The following is a 24,067-nucleotide window of genomic DNA, read 5'->3' on the forward strand; positions in this document are numbered from 1 at the left end:
TTATCATGTTTTGAATGTTTTCACCACTTTCACTAGAGTCATGCTACATAGACACATGTACAGACATACTGAAGCTACTTTTACAATCATGTGGGACCAATTATATTTTAAAAGATGGTTAACTACTCAAATTTCAAAGATGGAGAAGTCATTAATGACGGCTATAAAGTGTAAAATCTATTTAGCCCCTACCAAAATAATGGCTAATACAATAATGTAGAAATAATTCTAGGGTAAAATTGACATTTAATCACGTGTCCACTTGACATTTTTTAAAATAAAAAATTTACAGAATTGATTTTAAAAAAGAAAAGAAAAGCAAGACAAATAGATCTCCAAAGTAGCCGAAAATCCCCCCGATGCAAAGAAAATGTAAATTGCATTTCTAAACAAAAAATATATATTAAAAAAATGCAAATTTACATCTTCTTTTACATCCACAAGAGGTAAAAAGGATATTTAGATCTTTTCATTGGAGGAAAATTTAAATTTAAATACAAGGGGATGTCAATGAAGATGCGAAAACGATTTTGAAGATACTCTAATGTAATAAATGGAATCATCAAGCCAGCACATTCAAGATAGGCTCAGCAACTTTTCCTAAAAAATCAGAATAGAGTGCGCAAGTACAAACATTTGTACTAGAAATTGGTGGCAAGTTCAAGACATTGGCTGTGCAAATGGTCAGAGAGAATTAAGCAAGACACAATAAACTCTCTGAGTTTCCATATCTATCAAGCAAAAATGTAATTTGGAGTATGCAAAGCCATTCGCCTTCGTTTTAGTTCATGACATGATAACAACAGCAAAGTAACACCTAACAGAACAAATTTTCTTTAGGAGAAAATAAATACTAGCAAGTATTAGCTTAAGATGAATGATTTATAAAAGCTTAAACAATGGAGTGGAATGACTGTGAACTGATTTCTGTCTTACCTTGCAGTTGTTAATACGGTAAAAATCCTATTTTACAAGCCAAAATTGCACGCCTGGACGAATTCCATCTCATCATCAACATATTTAGTCCAGAGATGCTTATAATGGTTCATAGCAATATCCAGCCATGGCTTCATGTCTCCATTGAAATGGATGACAGCAGCTTTATTGATTTCATCCATACTAATACCAGGATTGATTCCGAGGTCCAGAACATGCCATGTTTTATCCATTGACTTGGTTGTTGAGTAAAATGTAATCAACCCAGCCGGTAGCGTGCCTAATTTCCATAAGGTTTGATCCTCATTCTGATCGATCAAAAAGAACAACTTTCAGTAAGAAGCATGATAACCGAAAAAAAATTGTGCAAAATTCTATTTCAGACGTAAAAGAATGGAAAGGTAAAAATCAGGAAAGCATAAAGCATTTACCAAATTCTGCCAGTAATGGTATTGCTCAGTGCATTTTTCATTTCGCCAAGCATCAAGGTCAAACATATTCACTCCAAAAGCCCAAGCACAAGCTCTTGGATTGAACTTCTCCTTGATGAGAGGGTTAGAAAAATTCAAATATTCAGCATAACGACGGAAAGACCCAAAGCAAGTATTAACTGCTGCGTTCACCTTTCCGTCCATATCAATTCTCCACAAAGCAGTTAAATCCTTCTGAACTACAACGTCATCATCCAGAAACAAAATTTTGTGCAGCTTTGGATACAATTCTGGCAAGTAGAACCGCAGGTGATTCAGCATTAATAAGTACTTGGGGTTTCTAAATTTCATGTTGTTCATGTCTTTAGTGGAATTTTCTGCCCTGTTTTTGAAGTAAAACTTCTGCAAATTTGCAGACTTGAGTTGCCTAATAACTGGCACATATGAGGGAGTCAAGAACTTGTAATCATCCACCGCTTTGATCTCAATATGGGCTCCCCCTTGTATCGGCCTCATCTTAAACCAAACCTTTGTTGCAGCTAGATTCATCCTATCAGTAACGATATGAAAAACATGCTTCTCAGGTTCCTCTGCATTCTTAACAGCTGAGTTCACCACCACAGATATTGCAATCACATTGTCGGAAAATATAGCATAATGGTATAAGCTTGGATCCTCAAACTCAGGCTTCTGCTCATCATCCGTGTACTTTTCAGGATGTGCAATTCTCTCCTCCATGAGTCGCATTGCAAGACAATGCAAACTCTTGGGAGTCGATTTTGCTGCAATCGAGCTAGTAAAAGCCCCATTCTTCTTGGCCTTCAAAAGCGACTCATTAACAGCGAATATTGTATCTTTCAATTTCTGAATCTTTAACTGAGTGTCATAGGACTCCTTGGCTTCTGCAATCATCAACCTAGCAACCTTGATTTTATCCTTGACCTCCTTTTCAAACTGCCTCAACACGTCCTCATCAACCAGACCGTCAGATTCAAATAATGCTAAGCGATATGTTGGCTTCAACTGAAGGTCCGAAAAATTCTTAGCCAAGTCATCAAACATCTTAAGCTGCCTAGAGATCTCAAGCTTGAGCCTCCTAGCATAAGTGAAATATGCATTCACTAAGGCAATATGATTATTTGCTTGATTATATATCAAATTTAACCTCGTCTTTGATGGATCAGACTGCAGTGCTAGAAATGTTCGGCGTGCATATGCATTTCCAGAAGTCTCCATCACCTGTTAATTTAGTGAATGTTGCTTATTTAAATTCACGTCCAAATACAATTCACTTTCTATATTCTCATTAATCCTCTTCATGATGCAACTATAAACTAGAAAGGCCTGCTGATCATATCCATCAAATAAACATACACATACGTATTATTTTATACAAATAAGATTGATATCCAAGATCAATTCATAACTAAATTTAACATGTACGCTAAATTTCCAATAAAATGCATATTTTCCCAATGATTTCGACAATTAAATGAAAAAGAAACGATACTCAAGAGATAGAAATTGATAATTTAAAATTAACCATCGCAAACCCACAGACAAAAAAGCAGTTATTAATGTAGTTCACAAATCTAAAGCAGCTCGAATTTTGAAAATTTGATTCCATTTTCCTTTGAAAGGACTTTCTCTTTTAATTACTCATCGCAATGTCATTAATTGCATCCATATCATATAAAGCTATATACAACATAAAGACAAGATTTAATTGACGATACAGAAATACACACAAAGTAATTAAAGGGGAAATGACAGAAGCTTACGGAGTCAGGGTGAGAGGGGTACGAGGTAAAGAGCACGGAGAGAGTAGCGAGAAAGAGAAGAGTGAACATGGCGGACACGAAGATCCTGTAGCTGAAAAAGTTACGGAATCCGGATCCGCCTCCCGATCCACCTCTTCCGCCGCGGACAGCCACCGCCATCACGATCGCCGGACGGATTTATCACTGACTACAATAACTATATATATACAGAAAAATTGCAAACGCTCGGTGTGTATTCGCAATAGAGCTATGTATGTAACAGTGAACTATAGATATATAAGGCTGTGTGCATTTTTGTTTGCAAGAAGTGTTGAAAGAGAGAGAGAGAGAGATGGATCTGAGCAGTGGAAGAAGAAGAATAGTGGGCTCCAATATTGATTCACAGTTTAATAATTCAAGTACATCCTATGGGATAATAACCAAATGGTCACTAAACTTTGCAAAATATTCATAAGGGTCATTAAACTTTAAAAATTACCTCATTTATGACACAACTTAAATTACAAGTGCTCCCTTACAGCACTACTCCAGATACTTTTCCTCCTCTTGAGTTGTTATATCTATATTCTGTATCAATCTTCGCAACAATTGTTATAGTAATTCGATATTTTCATTATTTCACTCAATAACAATAAAATTCACACGACATTTCAGATCAATTAATTGAAAAGCATTTCAATTGTTGATATTATGTGCCTGTTTGTTTAAGATTACTGTATCAATTTTTTAATCGAAATATAGCCGTTATACAGCTATGTGTCAGTGGGGAGCTGTTATGTTTGACTTACCAATCTACCCCTCCACATAAATCGGTCTTTGATTAAATAATGACAGTCCCGATATTTTGCTAGTTGTACAGTCAACATTTTCTACACAACTTGGGCCTAGTGACCTTTTAAACATTCCAAAATTTTATTAAAAGTTGGCTAAAATGGCTGCCATGCACGGTCTATATTTAAATTTCATAACTAGAGTTCATTTATGTCTTAGTAATTGAAGTTTTACCTTAGCATTACGAAGTTACAAGAATTCATGTTTGGTTTATGGAAGATCACCCCCGATTTGAGATATGTGAAGTAAAAAGGAAAAGTCACAAAATCTTGAGCCTTTTCAATCTTCATTGAGCCTTTTCAATCTTCATTGGTTAATCTCCAGTTACACCTTTCTTTTCTTTATCCAAAAATGAAGATTGGATCTTCAAATAATGAAAACTGGTCTCCCTTGATTTGCAAGATTTAATTTATTGAATGATATGAGAGGATCTTGCAATCTTGGATAATCTGCAGTTATAGATGATGAACTTAGGTCAAAATTCACAACTAAGATGGTTATTAAACGGAGTTTCAATTTAAGAAGAAAATTGCCCCCATCTAAAATATTATACCTATGCCATCGCACAGACATATACTTCACGCTCTGTTGTTGATTTTTTAACCCTATATACGCACCCCTTATAAATTCAGAAATTATTACTCTAGTTCTTAATTTGGCTCCGTTGTTTAGCTTTGAGTTATTTTCACATGCAATTTCAATCCATCATTCTCTAATATTATCCAATTGATTTCATGCGATGTTCAATCTTCATTCCATGGTTTGAATTAACCTTTAAATATTTACAATTTAGTCATCAACTTTGAAATTCTTATCACTTATTTTGATAAAAAGCCATCCAAACATTAATATATCCTACAACAATCAATATATAACCAAATAAAGTAGTAATCCCATCAATCACTTTTGATGATCAGTATAGGGGTTGAAAATTGAAATACTAGACTTCACAACAATTCTTATTTTTCAAAAAAATATCAAGTTTTAATTACAATGAATATGAATGTCTTTCAACATTTACTCTCTTCACACTTATTTCTCCATCATCACATTTTTATCGCATCATAACTTCAACAATATAACTAGGAGGATGTGAAAAAACTTGTTCGTCTCTTGTATTTTAAATAAACAAAATAAATTATAGTCTCAAAAATCACCATAAAAAACAAGATGTGCTAATTCAGTTTAAAGTTAAAAACTCAACAAAGAAATTGGAGATATAAATGTCAAAATGAGTTAAAATCAAGGACTTTTTATTGCAATTAAAACATGGTATACCTGATTAAAAAAAAAAAAAAAATTGTAGTATGAAATTTTTTCAGTTTTCAATCAACGAAGACAAGAAAAAATCGTGAATGAAAACACTAAAATGAAAACACTCAAGGTCTTGTCAGGTTTCATTACCAAAAATAAAACCCGGTTTTGGAGTCTGGCCTAAGGACAGATTGTTGTTTGGAAACACGGTAAAGATATGAAGTTAATTTGAGTACAACCAAGCTATACAAACAGGGTCAATGACAGATTTTCATTGATAGACAACACTTAGCAGTTCAACATTGAAAGTTGAAAAAAACTACACAAAAACATTCAATCAAATCATGCCAAATCAGCCTGTTTCCGAAATTTTTTTTTCCCCCCTATCCATCTAGTTTTATTCATTTAAATATTGATTTCATCACTTCTCGGGATATTATAAAGGAAATTGAGAGGGACTGTCAGCTTAGAATATTTTGCCATAACTTCGAGGTGACATTGAGGTTGATAGTCGATTAATTGGAATTGGTCAAGAAGTACAGGATTGAATTTTTCTATAGTAATATTACTTTGGGATTCATTGGGTCGTTTCTACTTTATTTCTCGAACTACTCCACTGAGTTTTTATCCACGAGTTGAATGTACGTATCATATAGACTTTTCTATACACGTTTCGATCATAAAGGTTATGTGTATAGAGAGATGTCCTAACTCGTAAATGAGAGGTCCGTAGATAAAAAAGGTACAAACACGTAATTCTGCATCAAGAGTCGAAGAAAATTGAAGACAACGACAAAGATAGAGTTTATACAATTTGAAGTTGGAGCATTGGCGAAACGAGATAGATGATGGGACAATTGATATAACTTCAATGATCACAATGGCAAAAGCTCGTGAAAATGTCCATCTCCTATATATTTTGTGAAGGAAATAATTCAAGAACTTGTGTAATTACCTACATAAATGGCCTGGCAGTTTCACCTAAAGAAAACATAGATCACCAAACTTCAAAAAACTCACCCTTTCAATCAACAAGATATAATTGAAACTAAAAAATGGAGAAAAACATAGATTCTCACCCACAACTTAATCCCCTTAATCCCGAGCAAATAGTGATGGCAAAAAAATTCGTCCCAAACGGGTTGGCGGGATGGGACAAGATGGGGTGCCCCATCGTGGGGCTAGCTGGCACTAAGGCCAAGAGAAAGCGCAATGCCCGGTCCCGAACCTTCCCCGTGAAGGAAAAAAATAAAAAATAATTTTATTTCTAAATAATTCACTCATTAAAAACCCATTTTGAATGTATATTTTATTTTCTAATAATAACATAATTCGAAACTTTGAAAATGTAAAAAAATTAAAAATTAAAAATTAAACGAGACAACAAACGAGGCAACTATTTGCCCCGTCCCGTCGGTTTGGGCCAAAAGGGGCGGGAAGGGGTGGAGATGCCCCGCCCCTTCACCCCACGCCGTTGCCATCTCTGCGAGTGAAACAAGTGTACATTTGGGCATATAGAGCCTATTTGGGAGTGATTCCCCCGCCCAACCAAAAATTGATTTTTTGACCGTTATTTTACTATTCTAACCTTTATATTTGATTTCTTCTCTCACAGGTGGATCCCACTTTTCTTCTAACAGTCAAAAAATCAATTCTCAAAATCACTCCCAAACAAGCTTATGGTACATTCTACTTAAGAGAGGATTTAACGTTAAGGCAATAATGAGCAGAGAAGCAAGAAGATGAACAATGGTATGACGAGAAAAAAGCGCGAAATAATGAGACGTGATTTAGTGGTACAGCGAAATGGCGTGTCTTTGGGGTTTATAAGGGTTTGTAGCGTCACACTTTTTCAGGCTATGGAAGGAAATAATGATTGAAATTCTTGAGAATTTCAAATGTTGCTGGAAAACACAAGGTTCTGCCATATTGGAGGGTAATTGTTGACACACTAAAAGTGCAGCCCAAATTGAATAGTCGAGTGAATGAAACCCAATTGAGGAATCCCCAAATCAAATAGTCCAAAGAATAAAAGCCCAACTGGGCAATTCAGGATAAATGCCTAGATGGGGTTATTAGTGAATGTAGTGGAAGCCCACGAACACAGTAACATCATCGCTCAAGCATGCAAGACGTCCAAGATCTCAGCGAATGAAGTGCCTTACAGTCGCCCAGAGCTATTACCCTGTTCTCGCCCAAACCTTCGAATCGCCTGTTTAGTTTTATTCATTTAAATATTGATTTCATCACTTCTCGGGATATTATAAAGGAAATTGAGAGTGGACAGTCAGCTTAGAATATTTTGCCATAGCTTCGAGGTGATATTGAGGTTGATGATCGATTAATTGGTCAAGAAGTACAGGATTGAATTTTTCTATAGTAATATTACTTTGTGATTCATTGGGCCGTTTGTACTATATTTCTTGAACTACTCCACGGAGTTTTTATCCACAAGTTGAACGTACGTATCATATAGACTTTTCTATACATGTTTCGATCATAAAGGTTATGTGTATAGAGAGATGTCCTAACTCGTAAATGAGAGGTTCGTAGATAAAAAGGTACAAACACATAATTTTGCATCAAGAGTTGAAGAAAATTGAAGACGACGACAAAGATAGAGGTCGTACAATTTGAAGTTGGAGCATTTGCGATATGAGATAGATGATGGGACAATTGACATAACTTCAATGATCACAATAGAAAAGCTCATGAAAATGTAAAGCTCATGAAAATGTACATCTCCTTATATATATTTTGTGAAGGAAATAATTCAAGAACTTGTGTAATTACCTACATAAATGGCCTTGCAGTCTCACCTAAAGAAAACATAGATCACCAAACTTCAAAAAATTCACCCTTTTGATCAACAAGATATTAATTGAAACTCAAAAACGAAAGGAAAAAAAAAACATAGTGCTTGTTTGGTTGGAATTTTTATAATTGATTTTTTGATTGTTAGAGATAAAATAGATCCTGTCTGTGAGAGAATTATTCAAAAATGACGACTGAAATGATGAAATAACGATCAAAATTTGATTTTAATTGACTTAAAATTTGTACCAAACAAGCTCATAGATTCTCACCCACAACTTAATCCCGAGCGAAACAAGAGTATATTTGGGCATATAGTACTTTCTACTTAAGAGCGGATTTAACGTTAAGGCAATGGGGTCAACTGCCCCCACTATGATTTTAAAAAAGCGTGAGCATATAGCATTTTTATTTTTTTATTTTTTTAGTTTATAATTTTGCCACCACGCAAAATATAATAACTTCAAAATAATACTCTAATACCGTCTTCTAGCCTAATGGTAGAATGTTGCGTACTAGTTCAACGTTATATTTCTCTTTACTTTTTCTATTGAGAAATTTATCCAATTAGTCTTCTACATTACCAACCTTTAAAAAGAACTTTTCAATCCCAACATTTTGTTCCATTTGCATATTTTATATATGGTTAACCCAAAATTTATTAGATTTATGTTTTCTCAGTAGTTTTTGAATATCATAATTAATTTTATTATTTTCTTCAAATACAATTGCCTTAAATAATTAAATGGTGTAGGACACCATAGCATCATCAGCGAAATGGCATAGTCAACCGTTGTAATACCTTCACAACCTTAAAAATCCAAGCTTTTTATTTGAGTTAATTGTTCGAATGGTCATTGAACTTAGGTATATGTCTTTGATTGGTTACGAAAATTTAAAATATCGAGTTTTGGTAGTTGAAATTAGGTCAACGTCTTTAATTGCTTACTGAAATTTGAAATGTCGAATTTTGGCCATTGAACTTTGAAAAATTCATTACAAACTCGATAGTTTTCAAAGTTCAACATTTATGCTAGTGAGTAATGTACGACATTTTTCAAAGTTCAGTGGCCAAAAATCGACATTTTAAATTTCGATAAACAATCGAAAATATGAACCTAAGTTCAGTGACCAAAACTCGATATTTTAAATTTCAATGATCAATCAAAGACATGAGCCTAAGTTCAATGACCATTGAAACAATTAATTCTTTTTATTTTGTAAATACGTAATTATCTTGAATGTATTAACTATTTCTTTATTTTCCGATTGCCTGGACCTATTTGTCATTTATTTTTTCTCTCTCTACTTTTTTTTTCAAACTCATTTTCAACCACACGTTCACATAATTAAATATTTTGCAATTAAACCCAAAACATTTTCCAACGTTTCCAAAAAATCACTATCCAAAAACTCATTTTTCCTGTAAATCTCTTTTTAATGGCTACCAAACAGAGGCTTAATAGAGCAAACGTCGTGTAGTCCCCATAACCAAACAAGCCATTAAGGTATGATCACTTCCACCATAACATCTAGTGATAGCATAAGAGAAATTTATTCAAACAAGAAATCCATCTGCCTTGCAATCTGATATTGAGATTACAAAAAGAAAGAGTTCAAAAGCAAAATTCTATGTTATAACTCACCTGAAATCGTCGAACAAGCGACCAGCAACTCCATCACCATCCCTATTGCTCCGCCTCTACTCGTAATCTGCATTGTCTGTGGGCAATTCATACCTGCAAACCGGGCATGTATTCCTGATCTCAAGCCATGGCAAAATGCAGTCCCCATGGTAAAGATGGAAGCAAGGCATTCTGGTCATCTTCTCTCCAGCTGCAACATTCTCCTTACAAACTGCACAAACAATTGCATCATTCTTCTCCCGAACTTCGTCTACTGTCAACTCGATTGAAGGCAAATTCTCCACCACGGATTTTGATGCAGGATGACCGAACTTTACGGCATTCTCATTCTCCACCAATTGTTCCGTAGTCATAATATAATCATCTGAAAGATCAGAACGAGCAACTTCACTCCCATTGTTATGTTCTTCCAAATTATTCACTGTCATGAGCACTTCCCACTGTACGTAGTTCTCTCCTTCTTCATCATCTTCTGCTTCGTCTGAAAATGAATTCTCGCCTTCTGGGGATGGAACATTTGAGGAAACCAAGATTTCCCCAATTCGATCGATAACGGAATCAAAATTCTCTCTCTCGTGAATTTGGATTCTCTCATCCACCTCCTGCCACTCAAGCTCTTCTCTTTCGTTTTCAGTAATACGAAAATCATTGACCCCTTCATCATCAACAATAAACCAAGAATTTAACTCCGTTTCACCGGAATTTGACTCCAAATTCGCGCCCACAACACCAACCGCCATTGCAGACCGGTCTGTATCGGAACCAAGCCCCGGACCGAACCCAAATTCCATCCCCAGATCCACCGCCGGACCTGAATCGAACTCCCAGATTGGGTCATTCAGAACATGGGATTCGCGAGACTCGAACAATTCGGCGACGAAATTCATTGGCTCATCGTATTCTACTTCACCGCTGACACAGCGATTTCGGCAAGGTAAGGAATCCGCAGATCCGCGGCCCCAGCTTTCAGGTTCTGCATTAAAATCAAACCTGAAATCGGTAGTGGTGTTGTACTCATCGGGTATAAAGAAAGAGAAATTGGAATTACTTGGTAGCTCCAGTGAATCAAAATCGAACAAAATTGAGCCTTGCCGATAGAATTCATCATATTGGTTTTCTTGTTCTTGATGGACCCTCGTAGTGTTTCTGGGAACGGGCCTTAGTGGTGGTGGTTGTTGTTGAGACTGAGTCGGCGGTTCGCAGTGGTGGAAGCGGTGAAGATCGGCGTCCTCTGCCATTGCAGAAGCCAGAAGCTGATACCATTGTCTATGTTATCTGACGTGAAATTTATCTGTTCACCAAGTGGATCTTTTACTTTATTATTATTTTTTGTTTCTTTTACGTGTTCAAAATTTCAATACAGCCGGCGGAATAAATTATTTTGTTTTATTTTATTTTACTTTTACTCTTTTCTTTTAACTCATCAGAAAAATAGTTTCTTTTTTCCTCTCTATAATTAACTATTATTCCCAATTTTTTCCATGAAAAATGAAAAACAAATTTCAACTTTCGTTTTTGACCTATTTGATTGACAAAATTTTATAGGGAATTGATTTTCCCACTTTGACCGTCACGTTAACACTTCTTGGTTTTCATGGCTTTTCAATTCCCACCAAAATGGTGGAAATTGGTTTTTCTTTTTTCTTTTTTTCAATTGAAACAAATTTTAGGAATAATTGTAAAAGAAGATATCCCTTAAATTAACAATTTTCATGTAAAATAAAGTCAAAATAAATGATTTTTGAATATTTTTGGTTGTCTTTGACTTTTTTTTTTTTTTTTTTTGATAATGGAAACAAATTTTATGAACAATTGTAAAAAGATGATATCCCTTAAATTAATAATTTTCATAAAAAAAAAAAGTCAAACGAACACAAAAAGACACTTATATTTCAAGATTTTTCAGGTGAACAATTATATCAATCAAATACAATAATTGACAATTCCCAATAAAATAATTTCTAGGCAATTCATTTTCTTGAAATTCATTTTCTTTCCACCCAAATTTTATCTTTGCAATCAAACTGACCCTAAATTTAATCAAGAAAATTCATATATTTCATATTTAAGCTGTACAGTTCAACTTCAACATATGAAATTTAATAATATACCCCATTTTTTATAAATAACTCGATCGTTCGATTGGATAGTTATCAGATAAATATCACTTCATCATTTATTTTAATGAATTTTTAAAAAGGTACGGATATGAATAAAATGAATTAATATCTTGATTAAAATCATTTAGGAATCCAAATCAAATCAAATCACAAAGTGTTCGTCAATTCCACTAGAAGAAAAGGTCAATTGATTTCATTTTAATAGGAGTAATTGGCACAAAACGTCCTCATCATTTCACTCATTGTGCAAATCGTCTTTATCGCTTCAAATTGCAAAATTGCACCCGCGTCTTAATATTTTCTTGTTGATTTAGTCCTTTTCATCTCTTTCGTCAATTCCTTCCATCAAATATAGGCAATTGGTGCAAAACCTTTCTATCATTTACCTTCATTGCTCAAAAGGTTCTTATCATATATTTTATTCATTAAACCATTGTAAAATCACTAATTCATCCTCCTATTTAAATAAAAAAGAAAGAAAGAATATAAATAAATAAATAAATAATGGTGGTCAGGATTCTAAATTTTTTAAAACATACAAACGGTCTCACGTAAAACAATTTAAACACATACTAACAAATGAAAAATATTTCACCTTTCCATTTAATCCCACCTACCCTTACTCCCGTCATCTACCCTTCGTTACCACCAAAATAATTAAAAAGAGAATTAAAAATATAAAATATTAAGATAAATTAAAAATGGAAAAACAAAAAAATAAAAATAAAAAAGCTCTATTTTCTATCGAACACCGCACCCTCTCACTGACCACCACCACCACCACCATTTATTCTTCTCATCCCATTAGTGCACCATCCAGGGTTCTAGCTATTTTCTTGTAATCAATTTTCATATTCCAATATCTTTTTTGTTTTCAGCCAAGTTACAAGAGCTTTTTAGAAATTTAACTATATTAAGAGCCTGTTTGGGAGTGATTTGGAGAATTGATTTTTTTACCGTTAGTAGAAAAGTGGGATCCACTTGTGAGAGAAGAAGTCAAATATGACGACTAGAATAATGAAATAACGGCCAAAAAATCACTCCCAAACAAGCTATAAGCAAATTCTTGTTTCTATCTTCTTCTTGCTGATTACATACATATATACACAATGAATTAACTATTAAATTTTGCTCTGATTTTGTTCATGTTTCTTTTTCCATTAGAGGGCTCATTGAAGATCTTAATCAAAATCACAATCCTAATTGTTCTAATTCAAATCTAACTACAAAAAAAAGTAATGTTTGGGGGGAGGGGATTTTTTTTTTTATAAATATTTTTCAAATTGGCAAACGATAGAGATGTTTTATGGAAAAACGATAGAAACGTTTGCCTCAATTACCCATATTTGACAAAATAAATTGATAGAATGAAACGAAAAGGACCAACTCCGCAAAAAAAGTTGAAATAAGTATGTAAATATCAAATTTAAAACTATAAACGATTTGCACAATAGATACAAATAATGAAGACGTTTTGTGCTAATTACTATTTTAACACATATGGTCCGTTGCAATGGTTAGGTTAAAAGCAAAATCATGAATAAGTCGTTACACTCCCAATGTTTTTAAATTGCAAATTGCTAGTTGTTATATATTTGTTAAAATGTTATTTAAATAGGAAAATACTCTTTGTACAATATGGGTTTACAACATTGGGTTACAATATTAGGTGTAGGGCTGTAGTTAAATGTGGTTGGACGGCTGAGATGAAAAGAAAAAGAAAACATTACATTTCTACAAGCCCCACTTCAATTCAAGCGAGAATTGGAAGAAAAAGGAAACCTGCTGTTTTCAGCCCCGCTTCGACTTATCAGCGACAAGAAAAAGGGAAAGAAGCTTCGTCAGCCCAGCCCCGCCTGCTTCGTCTGTTTATGTAATTTTCCGTGAACTCCAAAGCCGTTGGAAGAAAAAGGGCCCTGCTGTGAACTCTACCAGATGGTGTGAGGCAACCCATTGATTGGTGTGTGAAGTTTTGAGTAAGTTATGGATGTTTACTTTGTTAATAACTTGTGTTGTGGCCAACTGTAAATAAGTCAGTGTTATCTTCCTCTCTTTCCCCTTCGTACCTACTGTATAATGGAGATGAACACTGCGTAAATATGTAAAATGATATAACAAATCTACATCAATATATGTAACTAATGTGTCTGCAAATGTGATTTTTCAAGTACCCCGACTACTTCTTTCAGTGTACATGAATTTACTTGTTACTGAAATTGGTTTCCAGCTTTGCATATTGTTGAAATACAGTAACTTGTAATGGCATGGTAATGTCAATTAATCCAGCTGGGGAGAAACTATGCAGTCCATTTCCATGCCTAATATATGGTAATGTCCATGAATTCGAAAATCTAATAGTTTTCCTCTTTTACTTGCAGTTCAGTGTTGGTGGAAATTGGAAGTCGGGATTGTATAATATATTTTTTGGTGGAAACTAGAAGTCTGTAAGTATAATAGATGATGGAGGAAGTGGAAAAGGATTCTTGGGTGGACTCCGAAAATGTCAATGTGGAATCCAATGTGAATGTAGTTGAAGATCAAATGGTGGGAGGAGAAGGAATGATTGCGCCGGAGGTTGGTATGAAATTCAGGACGAAAATGAAGTCTATAATTTTTACAAATTATATGCTTGCAACGTATATTTTCCTATGAGAAAAAGGAATTCGAGAAAGGACGATGATAAAGTTTTGCGATACGTGACTTTCACATGTAGCCGTGAAGGTCGAATGAGTAGTAGCACTAGTTGTTCTTTGAAGCCATAGCCTATTCAGATGGGTTGTAAAGCTAGAATCTCTGCTTTTGCGGATAATCAAGGCTACTGGAAAATTAACACGGTACCCCTCATCCACAATCATAAAACAAGTCCAACAAAGTCGAGATTGTATAGATGCAATTGAGAAGTAAGCGCGGCTGTGAAATGGAGGCTTGAAGTGAATGACATGGCTGGAATTCCATTACATAAAAGTTTCAATTCTGCAGTTGTCGAAGCTGGTAGATATGAAAATATGACATGCATTGAAAAGGATTGCTGAAACTATATTGAACAACTTAGGCGATTAAGCCTTGGTGAGGGAGATGTGTCCGCAATACAGTCCTATTTCTTAGAAATGCAGGCACATTCAGCAGGATTTTACTTCTGCATGGATTTGGATGACGATTCGATTTTGGGCAGATAATCGGTGTAGGGAAGCATATAAGGAGTTTGGGAACGTCGTGACGTTTGATATCACTTATCTAACTAACATATATGATATACCATTCGCGCCTTTTGTTGGCGTCAATCACCATGGACAATCGACATTGTTGGGTTGTGGGTTGGTCTGTAACGAGAACACAGATACATTTGTGTGGCTTTTCAGGACATGGCTTAAGTGTATAAGGGGTCAAACTCTGCATGGAATAATTACAGATCAAGACAGGGCTATGCAAAATACCATCCAAATAGTTTTTCCAAATTCACAGCATAGATAGTGCTTATGACACATTCTTAAGAAGGTGCCCGAGAAATTTGGGTACCATATAAACAAGGGTTCAATATTCTCAGCAATACATGGGTTAGTGTATGATTCTCACACAGTTGAAGAATTTGAACAGGGTTGGGGATCGATGATTGAAATATTTGAGTTGCATGACAACGAATGGTTGTCGGGATTGTATGAGAACAGAGATTGTTGGGTCCCCTGCTTCTTGAAAACAAGTTTTTGGGCTAGGATGTCAATAACACAGTGGAGTGAGAGCATGAGCGCATTTTTCGATGGGTATGTACACGCGAAGACTTCGTTGAAATAGTTCATTGAACAGTATGAGCGAGCGTTGAGGTGCAAGGTGGAAAAGGAGTTCCAGGCTAACTTCAAGTCCTTCTCACAAATGATTCCGTGTAAGGTTTATTGCGACCTTCTCACAAAGACAGTATGAGCGGGTAAGGTTTATTGCGACCTTATATCTGCCTCGGAGGAATGTTTTGGGACGACTTATGAGATACGAGAGGATGTCATTTGTAATGGTCGACGTGAAAAGAAAACATTTATTGTCTCATTCCAGAGTGAGAAATGTGAGGTCGTTTGCAGTTGCCATTTGTTCGAGTTTCGGGGAATCATTTGCAGGCATGCAATTGCAGTACTAATCTGTAACAATGTCACCGTACTACTAGATAGGTATATACTGCGTAGGTGGATGAGGGATGTCAATCGACCATACACGAGGATCGCAATAAAATATGCCGGTCTCGTCAGCACTCCAGGACAAATAAGGTATGACAATATGTGTCAAGCGTTCTTGGAGATAGCAAACCTCGCAGTTGATGACGAAGCACGGACCCGGGCAATAATGGAATGGATACAAGATCAGTCCAAAGAACTTTCGATGTCGAAATGGAGTAACGAAAACAATATCTGTAGTCAGCGAACAATTCATTAAGGATCGTCAAATATTGGTTCACAAAATGCATCTAACATAAGCATACTGGATCCTAAGGTGGCAAAGAGAAAGGGAGAACCTAGAAAACTTCGGAGGAAGAGCCCGTTGGATTCGACTTCAAAGAAGTCGAAGGTATTTTGATTTTTTTACATGTGAACTTCAAGTGAATATTAAAAATAATGATCGTTTCGTTCCGATGGACATGCAGCACCTTCAACATGCAACGAGAACCGACCAACAGCACGGCATACGAATATACTGGTGGATGTACCCAATGTTGATGCAGCTCAAGGAGAACAGTCTTCTACACTACATATTCACCGTTCGCATTTTCACAACTCTTGGTGGTTAGTATATTTATAATAGCATTTTCACTTGTTATGGCTGGAATTCCAGGTCCATTTTAGCATTCTTATTAAGTCATTTTCGTCCTTATTGTAGGGCCATGAGGGAAGTCATTTGTTCACACAACCGTTGGCAACGCATTTTTTATTGAATTTCGAAGGTAACATCATTGATAGAAACTTAAATGCAATCTAAGTTACAATTAAATTATGGACTTATTAATTTTCATGTTGTATGTAAGGTGATGTCATTCCATACTCCTCTCAACATTTACCGCATCAAAGAGGCACGTGATTGTGGCGGGACCAAGTCAATGGAAGGACGTAGTAGATAATGGCATCGACTTCCTATTTTCTCCAACCCTTGCTTCTTGAATTTTTTTTTTGCTTGTCGTCTGAGTGATATAAATCACTTGTATTAAACTAAAATTAGGCGGTTGCGGGTACCTAGTGTTTTTTGTCATTTACTTGTCTTCGGCCTATAAAGTCTTGAACATTGCGGTTGAATTTCTAGGATTGCATTACTTGTCTTTGGCTTATGAAGTCTTGAACATTTGCAGGTACTTAGCGTTTTTGTCATTTACTGAGTTTGGCTTTCAATTTCTGGGATTGCAACACTATATTTCTAGGCAAGAATAAGTTCAGTACACGTGAACAAACTTGCTGGGTTGAATTTTTGGCTGTCAAAATAGGACTATATTTCAAGAAAATGAGACCACTGTGAATTTGGCTTTCAATTTCTGGGATTGCAGCACTTGATTTCATAGGGTGACTTCCTTTTTGGCACAGAAAGGGGCACCGTGCGACAGTCGTCTGCTCCGCTAGACTACCTTCGACCTTTTCTTGATCGTGTCAGGACGAAAGAAAATTTGATTACAGTTTTGTAGAAAGTTTACAACAGAGAATTTGAATACATTGAAAGTAAATTGAACATTGATGGATGAAAACTGAACATTACAATTGACGAAAGTAGAAAATTACAATTGCTGGTCTAGGGGGCGGACACCAGGAAATTTGAAAATTTTTTGAATGACTAATACCCCCTATAATAGCATTCGAAACAAAAACCTAAATAAAAGGAGTAAATGTTTAAAAGACAAAGAATCATACTAAACGTTTACTAATATCAGAACTATTTTACAACTGAAATAACTATTACAATCAGACCCGGTCCTGGGCCGAGGCCAATGAGGCCTGAGGCAAGACCATAAGGGGCCTAATTTTAGCCCTATAATTTTTTTTTTAACTTTTTTTTTCACATGGCTAGGCGCCCCAAAACCATTATCCAACAAGCCCAATCCATTTACTCTTAAATCCAATTACCCAACCCAACTTACATATCCAATATCCACAATCCAATCCAATTAACCAAAAATCCCCAAAATCTGAAATACAATCAAGGGCTTGCTTAGTTGCTCGAAGTGCTTATCGCCTAAGTGTTTGTGTCGTCTCCGTCAGTTTAGTGGTCACTCCACCAGTCCCGCAGTCCGCCTCCGTCCTTCTGCCGCTAGTTCCCAAAATCTTTGCGAAGTCGGTCGAAGTTTGCAGCGCCTGCTCTTGCTCGTCACCGTCGATCGAACTCGAAGACTCGAAGTTTGTGTGATTCTGACTCATCTCCACAACTGCAAGGCGCGAGTCTGGTCTCCGCCAGTCTGCTCTAGCTGTGCATTCATTGGAGGAGGTGGAGCTGCAGCTGCTAGTGGTGGAGCAGCTGAGGAGAAGAAGGAAGAGAAAGAGGAAAGTGACGAGGACATGGGATTCCCTCTCTTTGATTAGTTTATTAGTTTCGTCTACTTATTGTTGCCTACTTCTAAATGTTACTAATTGGTTAAGCTCAAATTTTGATGACATGAGTTATGGGTTCACAGACATTGCTTGCTTTTATTTGGTATTGAATATATATGGTGAATGATTTTTTATTTTTATTTTTTTGTTTTGCATAAATGCATTTTTCAATAGCATTTACAGTTTACCTCTGCTACAAATTTTAGATGGCCATGGACATGCATTTTCTGGTTTTCATTATGTCGGCCCCTCATCTTCAACATTCGTGTTTGTTTTGGTTTGGAAGAGGGCATTGAGGCAGCATTAATGGTGAAGAAATATTTTCAAATCTTTATTACCAAGTGACGGGTGCTTTCATGTTTGATTATTCATCTAAGAAACTACGTTTTTCAAATTTTGATTTACGGTGATTTCATCGGGGGGCCTAGTTTACGGACTTCGTCTCAGGGCCCGACAATCATAGAACCGGCTCTGATTACAATGAAAAGAAAATTACAACTCAAACTTGAACTAATATTTACAATATGTGGTTATTGTTGAGCAAACTGCGGCTGTGATAGAATCAAGAGGCTAAGTAAAGTTGTGGTCCTTGACACTTGGGACTGGGTAATAATTTCAGTACATGTGAAAAAATCTTCTGGGACTAAAGCACGTTTCTGGGACTGCAATGGAAGACTTGTATTAAACTAAAATTTGGCAACAACTATAAATTAACAACAGCTTTGAAATTAACATCACAACCATACGAACACGCTGCCGTTACGAAAACTGTGATTATAAATTAAGCAACACATTGAAAATAGCTACAAATATTCATTACACATTGAAATAGCTACAAATTAACCATACCAACCACTAGTTTACACTTTCGCTTCAATATCCATTACACATTTAAATAGCTACAAATTAACATACCGAAACTACTAACCAATACACAGAAATAGATAAGAACCCAACTCGTACTAATAACCACAACTCCTTCCGTTACTAATTACTAATCAACATTTCACTTATTGCGGATTGTCACGTTCAGGGATATGTGGGTTTCTTATTCGTCTTTCAGCCGAACTTGGGATTGGAACATGCATGACATATCGTCGATTTCTGGGAGGCTAACGTCACTCTAATCACCGCTTGATTCCCCAATGTTGCACCACTCCCAAAATCCGCATTTGTGATTGCAACAATTGAAGAATTTTCCTTTGTTTGGAGTATTCCGTTCAACCTTAAAACACTTTTGAAAACCGTTGTTACACCTTGGGCATCTGCGCTTTGTCGGGCAATCGTCAAAAAAATGGCCCTTAAGCCTGCAGCTGTGACAAACTTCCGAATTCTTTCCAACTATTCTAATAACAGAATAAGGGAAAAAAAAAAAAAAAAAAAAAAAGAATTGCTTATTTAAAAGTAACCCTTACCTTTCTGTTAAAATAAAAAGTAACTTGTTTTCAAATAAATTTACTAATTTAGTTATAAACAAACTCTTTAAGCTTTAACCAAACATGCTGTTAATACCCTCTGCTAATCTGAGAACGTTCAGTCTTCCACCTTTCCCATTTCAAGCTTTGACCAATTGTTGTCCGTGGATGCAGGAGGAAATTGTTGATGAGACAGATGTATATGTCGATGTGCATAAAAGGTGTTAAGAGCGAGCACTTTCCTAAATATATTGTTGCGTATTGAAATTAAATCAATTGAAACAACCGAGCATGTTCATCGAAGGCAAATGAGGATAGGTGAGACCGGAAGAAATAGGTACCTTAAACACGACGACGACGACTACCAGTGGGAGACGATCGGAAGAAATTGGTTCCTTACTCAGACGGCACTGATTAATCGGAAGAAATTGGTACACGCGACAACGAGGACTTTAACTGCTTGACTGTATCTAACGCTAACCACCCCACCAATGTTAAGACGGGCTCGATCGGTTATCAGCGACGGCAGAGATGAGGGAAAGAAGGAAGGGTTTTCATTTGGGATAAAGGAAGGGAGACGTGCGCGAGAGAGAGAGATTCTGTGGGTTTCTTCAAGCATTATTCAAATTCATTAGGAGTCTACTTAATTTTGAGAATTAATTTTTTGATCAAAAGTGAGGTTAGAAAAGAAGTCAAATATGACAACTGAAATAGTGAAATAACGGTCAAAAAATCAATTTTTTGAGAAAAAATCGAGCCCAAACAAGTCCTAAATTTCTTGGTACATGTAGCAGCTTTGATTTAAATAACACTTGCCTTATACTCCCAATGTTTTTAAATTGGGAATTATTGAAGGAAAAAGTCAAAAAAGTATAATTAATTAAATATAACTTTTTCAGTTTTTACCAACACAAAGAAATACCCATATGGCATAATACATGACAAAGTTGAATCGGCTTTTTTTTCTTTTTTCTTTTTTTTTTTTATTTTCTCTGTAATTTTTTAAATCCACTGACTGACTGATTGACAAACAAACAAAAATGTTCTTGATTAATCATGAACTTTCCAAAATAGTCAGTCCGCATAATAATTAATAAAATAATAAAACAAAAATAAATTTCCAGAAATCATGCATTGATTTTAGCTAATCAAACATGGACCTTTTATTTTAAGCCCTTGTTTGAACCACATCATTTCAACGAGAATGCATTTTTGAATAGTGTATTGATGAAAAATGTGTAGTTAAAAAAAAAGAAAAATTGAATTTGTGTGTAATATTATTTTATTGAAGAATATGTGCTTGGAATAATGTCAAATCACTATTTGAGAATATATTTTTTTTAAAAGAATGTTTCCAAAGAAGAACCAACAATGAAAACTGCAATACTGGTAAAATCACATCTACACCGAAGAGAAAAGAACAAGAAAACAATTCTTCATCATCATTATATAGAGAAAATACAGACAATAAAAAGTTATGAGCTTCACAAATTTCATGTATGTTACATAACCTACCTTATTTTACCTTCATGTGAGGATCCATCTAATTTTTACTTGTATAAAACAAAAAATGGTCATCAACAAACTCCATTTACCGCGCTTTCACAACTTTACATGATCATTTAGAAAGAACACCTAAAATCCATGTAGGCATTTGGAACACATGACCAAGCTGAAGCAGCTAAAAACTATCAAGATTGCTATGTCTAGTGTTGAAACAAGTAAGGTCCAGCAAAAGATGAAATCAGCGCTACAAGAAGTGCGATGAGGACGTACTTGAAGTTGAGCATGTTTGCGTCTATGTTCCTTACTGTCACGAGCTTGGATGTGGAATCATTACGCTCCATCTTTGCCTCACTTGTAGGCGTGTCTGCAAGCTTATTGCTCATCTAAAAGAGATAATAGATTAATGTCAGTACGACGGACGCCTGCCATCAGAACATTTTATATCGAACTTTGCTACTTGTACAACCCAATTGACAGATGAAATTTATCATGATCATGTGGATTTTGTGGGAATTAAATATAAATAAAGCTGAAATGTTCATGAAAATTTCACATGTCAGCCAGGATGTACAAGTAGCAAGGTCTTTTTATATTTTACAATTTCCACCAAAAGATAGTAAAAGATTTGCTGGATGCCTAGAACAAATCCACCACCGTATCTAAAAAGATGGAAATGGAAAAGTTTAGATGCAGATTTCAAGTTACATTTTTTTTCCCAATGACGTATCAAATTTACTTTCTTTTTATCACAAAACCTAATACTTTCCTAGGAAGTACTTCGACTTATTTTTTATGATTACCAAACATTGTCTAAATATATGAAAAAGAAGCCTCCAGGATTGAAATAAGATAAAACTCTCATTGGATGAATCAAAGGATATTAATTAGAAATACTTGCACTTGACATCAGCATAAGTCTCCTCAATAATGTTTAGAGAAAAGCTTCATGTAGAAACAAGAAAAGGAACTTTATAGTTACGAGGATGATAGACCAACGGAATTAAAATATATCATTATCCCATCGAAATACTCTTAAAAACTCATCCATTTGCTTAGGGCAATTAAGGTCCGGAACCAAATCATGTTTGGCTAAGCTTAAAAAAAGAAAATAACATCTTTATATTGTTAAAATTGAAACAAATTATTTTGACATTAAGGTAAGAGTAACTTTATTCATTAAAAGAAGAATAGAGTAACGAAACATGTTTGGAAACAAAAAGCTAAAAAGTGACTTTCTTTTGTTAAGCTTAGCCAAACATATCTTAATACAGTTGCTAAAATTTAACCTATTAGTCTATCAAATGGTCACAATGCAGGTTTCTACATTCAAAATCATTCGAAGGTAATTTCCTACTGGTTCCATCTCTTAATTCCTCTGATGCTCGGACTCTTTAAAATAGTTGGAGTACCCGTGGACACGACACGACATATGGGTATGGATATGAGATATGTGTCGGATCCTCCAAATTTCAATTGAACACTTCGTTGCTTTTGCTTCTTCTTCTTTCTTTCTTTCTTTTTTTCTTTCCTTTTCTTTTTTTCCGTTTCTACTTAGTTCTCCACTAAGTACAAATTGCAATCAAGTCCATTATTTGCTATTTATATAAAATTTAAGAATGTCCATAATTCAAAACTAAACCTCAAAATTCTATTTTATTCATCTCAACTCCTTATTCAATACCCATTTCCTTTTTTGTGAATAATTGATTTTGGTTTATTCAAAATAACATCTTGAATTAGTAAAAAAATTGAAATTTGAAAGACGTATCCATGTATCCGTGTATGAAAATTGGACATTTTTTAATCATGTCCCCATATCCTACATTTTAGAAAATAAAATATCCGACACCTAGATATGCACCCATACCCAATACCCGTACCCGAGTCCGAGCATCATAGCTTAATTCATTTAATTACACAGCTGTTTCTTGGCATCCATATACCAATGGTTCAGCAGTGAATGAATATAATATATCTTTGACAAGGGAGACGAGTTTGGGGAGAGAACACAAATTGGACAGTGAAATTAATATACTAGGAAAGGAAAAGAAAATTAAAATAATGGAATTTCTTGTCCCTGAATTCGTAAATCTTGAAGTGGAGACATGGACATGTAAACCAATTAAAATACTAGAATGTAGTGTCAACAGTTGCACGAAGTAAAGCAAAACAAATGAGAAACCTAACTTGAGCTAACTTCTACTTCAAATTTTGAATCCCATTAACTTAGTACTTTGAACTGGTCATTCCGAAAACAGATTCATAAGTAAATGTTGGGACTTTAGGATCAAAACGTTTCTACAACTTTCACACACACACACCAAAAAAGAAAAATAAATAAAAAAATTCTCGTTTATCTATACCAGATTATTCCACTAAGAATTGACGAGAACAAACACTAACTGTATCACATACCTCATGACTGGTAGCTAAAGACTCGGTTATTTGCTCTTCACTTTCTTCAGCAGGAGTTGCATTTCTAGAGTCATTCTTGGAAAGTAAAGATTCATTGGTATTTCCTTGGGAATTCACAGTTGTTGTAACTGTGGGATTCTCACACATTTCTCGCGAATGCTTTACTGCAATTTTTTTATCCTCCACTATTGATAAAATCTGCATCAATAATACAGTTAGAATCTAAAGAGACCTTTATTGTCAAACAATCAGGGGAAAGTATTATATATTCCGGAGTAATGTCCTACAATTTCGAACTTTGGATTACAACATCAATAGTAAAGGATATTTCCTCCTACCCAATAAAACTGGTGGGGGGGGGGGGGGGGGGTTT

General features: G+C 35.2%; 3 protein-coding genes across 5 annotated transcripts in view; all 3 read right to left on the bottom strand.

The window, feature by feature from the left end:
- Nucleotides 1-619: 619 nt before the first annotated feature.
- Nucleotides 620-3,518, bottom strand: LOC111409872 (probable galacturonosyltransferase 9). Its single transcript, XM_023039964.1, has 3 exons — nt 3,149-3,518; nt 1,368-2,606; nt 620-1,244 (listed from the first exon to the last, which is right to left on the bottom strand). The coding sequence occupies exons 1-3, from the start codon at nt 3,305-3,307 to the stop codon at nt 969-971; spliced, it is 1,674 nt and encodes a 557-aa protein (XP_022895732.1). The 5' UTR covers nt 3,308-3,518; the 3' UTR covers nt 620-968.
- A 6,017-nt stretch (nt 3,519-9,535) lies between these two features.
- On the bottom strand, nt 9,536-10,992 carry LOC111409881 (E3 ubiquitin-protein ligase CIP8-like). The gene is made up of 2 exons (XM_023039976.1): nt 10,742-10,992; nt 9,536-10,666 (listed from the first exon to the last, which is right to left on the bottom strand). Exons 1-2 carry the CDS (start codon nt 10,929-10,931, stop codon nt 9,750-9,752), a joined length of 1,107 nt encoding a protein of 368 aa, XP_022895744.1. The 5' UTR covers nt 10,932-10,992; the 3' UTR covers nt 9,536-9,749.
- Nucleotides 10,993-18,986: 7,994 nt separating this feature from the next.
- Nucleotides 18,987-24,067, bottom strand: part of LOC111409887 (WPP domain-interacting tail-anchored protein 1-like) — an 8,848-nt gene continuing 3,767 nt past the window's right edge. The window contains exons 4-6 of one of the 3 annotated variants that reach the window (XM_023040003.1): nt 23,695-23,892; nt 21,550-21,662; nt 18,987-19,020 (exon numbers count right to left, since the gene is read on the bottom strand). In XM_023040003.1, the coding sequence (XP_022895771.1) occupies nt 19,002-19,020; nt 21,550-21,662; nt 23,695-23,892 (330 nt within the window). In that variant the 3' untranslated portion in view covers nt 18,987-19,001. Of the gene's footprint in view, nt 19,021-19,117; nt 19,705-21,549; nt 21,663-23,694; nt 23,893-24,067 lie in introns of those variants that run through there. The other 2 variants (XM_023039986.1, XM_023039994.1) reach the window with 2 other exon arrangements.

Source organism: Olea europaea, chromosome 2, assembly GCF_002742605.1.
Source record: "Olea europaea var. sylvestris chromosome 2, O_europaea_v1, whole genome shotgun sequence".
Lineage (NCBI taxonomy): Eukaryota > Viridiplantae > Streptophyta > Magnoliopsida > Lamiales > Oleaceae > Olea > Olea europaea.

Excerpts from the sequence above, each read along its gene's own strand:
- LOC111409881 (XM_023039976.1), bottom strand. The coding sequence starts at position 10,931 with ATGGCAGAGGACGCCGATCTTCACCGCTTCCACCACTGCGAACCGCCG. Across the intron at positions 10,667-10,741 it reads TGATTCACTGGAGCTACCAA|AACCTGAAAGCTGGGGCCGC; the intron begins GTAATTCCAATT and ends ATTTTAATGCAG.
- LOC111409872 (XM_023039964.1), bottom strand. The coding sequence starts at position 3,307 with ATGGCGGTGGCTGTCCGCGGCGGAAGAGGTGGATCGGGAGGCGGATCC. Across the intron at positions 2,607-3,148 it reads ACCCCTCTCACCCTGACTCC|GTGATGGAGACTTCTGGAAA; the intron begins GTAAGCTTCTGT and ends CTAAATTAACAG. Across the intron at positions 1,245-1,367 it reads ACCATTACTGGCAGAATTTG|AATGAGGATCAAACCTTATG; the intron begins GTAAATGCTTTA and ends TTGATCGATCAG.